The 4568-nt window shown below is 40.0% G+C and overlaps 1 protein-coding gene across 1 annotated transcript; it reads left to right on the top strand.

Moving 5' to 3' along the window:
• The first annotated feature begins 1058 nt into the window (after positions 1 to 1058).
• LOC109239630 lies at positions 1059 to 4122 on the top strand. Its single transcript, XM_019406218.1, has 3 exons — positions 1059 to 1183; positions 3019 to 3202; positions 3547 to 4122. Exons 1-3 carry the CDS (start codon positions 1059 to 1061, stop codon positions 4120 to 4122), a joined length of 885 nt encoding a protein of 294 aa, XP_019261763.1.
• The last annotated feature ends 446 nt before the right edge of the window (positions 4123 to 4568 follow it).

The following is a 4568-nucleotide window of genomic DNA, read 5'->3' as shown; positions in this document are numbered from 1 at the left end:
ATACAAGGGTCTGAAATAAATACAAAGCCATCTAAAAGAAAATACACATATGAATAAAAGGAAGAGAACGAGACTCCAGGAGGTGCGGGCGCTGAGCAGCTGTACCTCAAGTCTCCGTACGCTGTCCAATCCGAGCTCACTGATAACCGCTGCTAGGACCGACTCCAAAATTTGCACAAGAAGTGCAGAGTGTAGTATAAGTACAACCGACCCCATGTACTTTGTAAGTGCCGAGCCTAACCTCAACGAAGTACTGACGAGCCTAACCTCGCATATACGCCGCTCAAGATTCACATAGCACATAGTCTGAGGGTTCCTAATTACCTCAAGTCAAGGTTAGACACAATACTTACCTCACTCCGCAGTCAATTCAAAGCTCTACCGGGGTCTTTTCCCTAGAAACCGTCTCCAAACCACTCGTATCTAGCCACAATTAACTCAATAATATCAAATATTGCTAAAGTAATCAATTATAATGCATAAATTTAGAATTCCCAAACTTTCCTCCAAAAAGTCAAAATCGACCCCGGGCCTACTTGGTTAAAACCCGAGGTTCGGACCAAAATCCATCTACCCATTCACCCCCGAGCCCCGTTATGTAATTTATTTCGAAATCCAACCTCAATTCGAGGTCTAAATTCCAATTTTACATAAATCCCGAATTCTACGCAAACCCCCAATTTTCACCATGAAAATCCTAGATTTTAGGTTGAAAACTTATGAAATGAAATGGGTAATTGAAAGAAAGTAGGTTAGAATCACTTATCAACAAATTGGGGAAGAAAATCTCTTGGAAAAATCGCCTCTAGGTTTTCTAGCTTTTGAAATTTTGAAAGAATGGCAAATCCCGTTTTTCTGGTGTGTTTTAATCACTGGCGTCAGGTCTTCTTCGCGTTCGCGAAGAGCCTGCCGTGATCGCGGAGCAGCGGCTCAAACAGCCTACGCGTTCGCGAGATACCCTTCGCGTTCGCGAAGCCTTATACCTACCAGCCTACGCATTCGCGAGCCATGTGCTGCGTTCGTGAAGAGTATAGATCAATTCCCCTCCCCAAGGTCCCATGCCTACGCGTTCGCGAGAGGCTGTCCGCGTTTGCGAAGGAAATGCCCCCACTGCTCTGCGTTCACGGCCTAGCCTTCACGTTCGCGAAGAAGAATTTTCACCCGGTCCCAGTTCACTCTTCGCGTTTGCAAGAGTACCTTCGCGAACGCGAAGAAAGAAACCAGAAGACATTTGAAGCTGCAAAAAACCAGATTTTCTAAGTTCAATTCACTCCGTAGCCTATCCAAAACTCACCCGAGCTCTCGGGGCTCCAAACCAAATATTCTCACAAGTTCAAAAACATCATACGAACTTGCTCGCGTGACAAATCACTAAAATAACACCTAGAACTACGAATTGAACACCAAATCAAATGAAATTTTCAAGAGAACTTTAAAACTTCTATTTTCACAATCGAACATCCGAATCACGCCAAACTAACTCCGTTTCTCACTAAATTTGACAGACAAGTCATAAATATTATAATGGACCTGTACCGGGATCCGAAACCAATATACGAATCCGGTATCAACAAGACCAAACATCAGTCAATTCTTAAAATCAATAAACTTTTAATTTTCAACATAAATTAATAACTCGAGCTAGGGACCTCCAAATTCGATTCCGGACATACGCCCAGGTCCCAAATTACGATATGGACCCACTAGGACCGTCAAAACATGGATCCAGGTCCGTTTGCTCAAAACAATGACCAAGGTCAACTCAAATAAATTTTTAAGCGAAAATTCTTATTTTATCAGTCTTTAACATATAAGCCTTCCGGAAAAACAACCGGACTGCGCATGCAAATCGAAGAAGGCTAAAATGAGGTGTTGAAGGCTTCGAAACACATAATTAAGTTCTAAAACATAAAATGACCTATCGGGTCATCACGATATCTGAAATGGTGTAAAAATACACCTTGGCTAATCGCACCATTTTTTTCTATTGTTATCCTAACAATATTTTTAAAAAAAAAAAAAAACGAAGTAACATAAGATGAAGAATCACACTATATGTTTCCCAGTCAGAAACAGCAGCATTCTCCAACCAAATAAACTATCAGATATAATAAAAACATTACTGGGCGCTCTTCTCCAATCAGAAATTCGAAGCTTGATTACCTCAAGACAAAGGCAAAATAATCAGTATAATACTAGGAACATCATGTAACGTAAAGAGGACAAAGAGACACCTCACCCGTTTTAGGATTCCTCTCTACTTGACAAAACTCCTCATTTTCAGTGGCGGAGGTAGCTTATACGGTATCCATTTCCAAATTAATATTTTTACAAGAAACATGAATATACATGTGAAAAGTAATTGAAATTTCAATAGATAGTATATTTTGTCTCATAGTTTCATACTTCCCATAATTTCAATTCTAAACATTCTATAGTTCCTGGGTGGACATTTGGTTTTGTATTCATTAATTAAAAGTTAGTTTTCCCTTTTTTCTTTTTATTACGTAAAAGTCATTCAATTTTGTGATAATTACCAAAAGTCACTTTCCTTTGTTTTGTTATATAAAAATTATTTTACTTTGACCTAGTTATCATAATAGTCACATTGGCCAAATTTTATAATATTTTTACTTAAAAAGCCTATTATACCCTTGACATTATAAATCCTCCTTTTATGTAATACCTTCAATATTATATACTATATTATATATTTTAACTAGGTATTTACTTATACTTAAAATAACTTTATAGTATTTTATTTATTATTGTCATAATATATTCGTGCATTTTATTTTTCTATGGCATTCAATTTGTTTAATTATATTCAAACATGAACATATTTTATAATGTAAAATGACAAAAATATTTCTTATTTATTATTTATTTGAAATAGTAAAAATATATTTGTTTAATAAATGACTTTTTATAGTCAGTAAAACTTAGAAATTTAATGATATTTTTGTTTAATATTAATTTTAAAGTTTTATATGTTAAAGTTTTAAAAAGGCTTTTCAGGGAGGATTTGGATGAGATGTTGCGCGGTATCCCGCATATAGAGAAGCTTTTTATAGGAGGAGATTTCAACGGCCACATTGGAGCGACGTTTGGGGCATATGATGATGTGCATGGTGGATTTGGTTTTGGAGATAGAAATGGAGGAGGAACGTCTTTGCTGGACTTTGCTAGAGCATTTGATTTGGTGATAGCAAACTGGATTTCCCGAAGAAGAGGGAGCACTTGGTCACCTTCGGAGTTCGATGGCCGAGACTCAGATTGATTATTACTCTGCATGAAGTCCGATAAGGGTCTTTGCACGAATTGCAAGTTCATCCCGAGTAAGAACCTCTCGATCCTTCATAGGCTCATGGTCATGGACCTTGAGATCACGAGGAACGGGAGGAAGAGTGTGATGTATAGCCACATAGGATCAAGTGGGGAGCCTTGACAGAAGCTAAAGCGTAGGAGTTGGGGGTCAAGCTGGTGACTATGGGGGCTTGGAGGAGTAGTAGGGACGCAAGCGCTATGTAGACCACGACTACGCAGTGCATTAGGAAAGCCGCGAGAGAGGTATTAGGGGTCTCAAAGGGTTACGCTGGTAGTCACAAGGGAGACTGGTGGTGGAATGGAGAGGTGCAAGGAAAAGTGGAAACCAAGAAAAGAGCGTATTTGAATCTAGTGGAAAGTGTAGACGAGGAGGAGAACAGGACGAATATGGAGCATTATAAGTTGGCTAAGAAAGAGGCAAAGCTAGTAGTTACGGCGGCCAAGACTGCAGCTTTTGGCCGTTTGTATGAGGAACTCGAGGGTCGAGGTGGGGATAAGAGGTTGTTCAGGTTAGCCAAGGCGCGGGATTTGGACCAAGTGAAGTGCATCAAGGACGAAAAAGGTAGAGTTTTGTCGAATAAGGGGATTATCCGTCAGAGATGGCAGACCTACTTCCATAGTCTCTTGAACGAGGAGGGGGACATGAGCATTGTACTGGGTGATTTAGAACTCTTCGGAAGTCGTTGTGACTTTCGGTATTGTAGGAGTATTAGAGTTGATGAAGTTGAGGGGGCTATGCATAAGATGAGTAGGGGGAATGTGACCGGGCCGAACGAAATCCCAGTGGAATTTTGAAAGAGTGTGGGCAAGGCAGGCTTAGAGTGGCTCACTAGGTTATTTAATGTCATTTTTGGAACGAAGAAGATGCCCGAAGAGTGGAGGTGCAACACGATGGTTCCTGTATACAAGAAAAAGGGTGATATCCAAAATTATAATAACTATAGGGGTATCAAGCTGTTTAGCCATACTATGAAAGTCTGGGAGAGTGTGGTAGAGCTAAGGGTGGGGAGGAGTTTGTCTATTTTCGAGAACCAGTTTGGGTTTATGCCGGGGCGTTCGACTATAGAAGACATCCACCTTGTTAGGAGATTGATGGAGCAGTGTAGGGAGAGAAAGAAGGACTTGCATATGGTGTTCATCCACTTAGAAAAGGCGTACGATAAAGTTCTGAGGGAGATTTTGTGGAGATTTTTGGAGGCTAGAGGTGTACCTGTTGCCTACGTTAGAATGATTAAGGACAT

The sequence above is a fragment of the Nicotiana attenuata genome, unplaced genomic scaffold, assembly GCF_001879085.1.
Source record: "Nicotiana attenuata strain UT unplaced genomic scaffold, NIATTr2, whole genome shotgun sequence".
Classification (NCBI taxonomy): domain Eukaryota; kingdom Viridiplantae; phylum Streptophyta; class Magnoliopsida; order Solanales; family Solanaceae; genus Nicotiana; species Nicotiana attenuata.
The sequence above is the reverse complement of the archived record's forward strand: the minus strand, read 5'-3'. Positions and strand labels throughout refer to the sequence as shown.

Bases quoted from the DNA above. Each gene is read 5' to 3' on its own strand.
- LOC109239630 (XM_019406218.1), top strand. From the start codon at position 1,059: ATGCCTACGCGTTCGCGAGAGGCTGTCCGCGTTTGCGAAGGAAATGCC. The intron at 1,184-3,018 runs GTTTGCAAGAGT...AAGGCTTTTCAG, and splicing joins GGTCCCAGTTCACTCTTCGC to GGAGGATTTGGATGAGATGT. The intron at 3,203-3,546 runs GTGATAGCAAAC...ACGACTACGCAG, and splicing joins TTGCTAGAGCATTTGATTTG to TGCATTAGGAAAGCCGCGAG.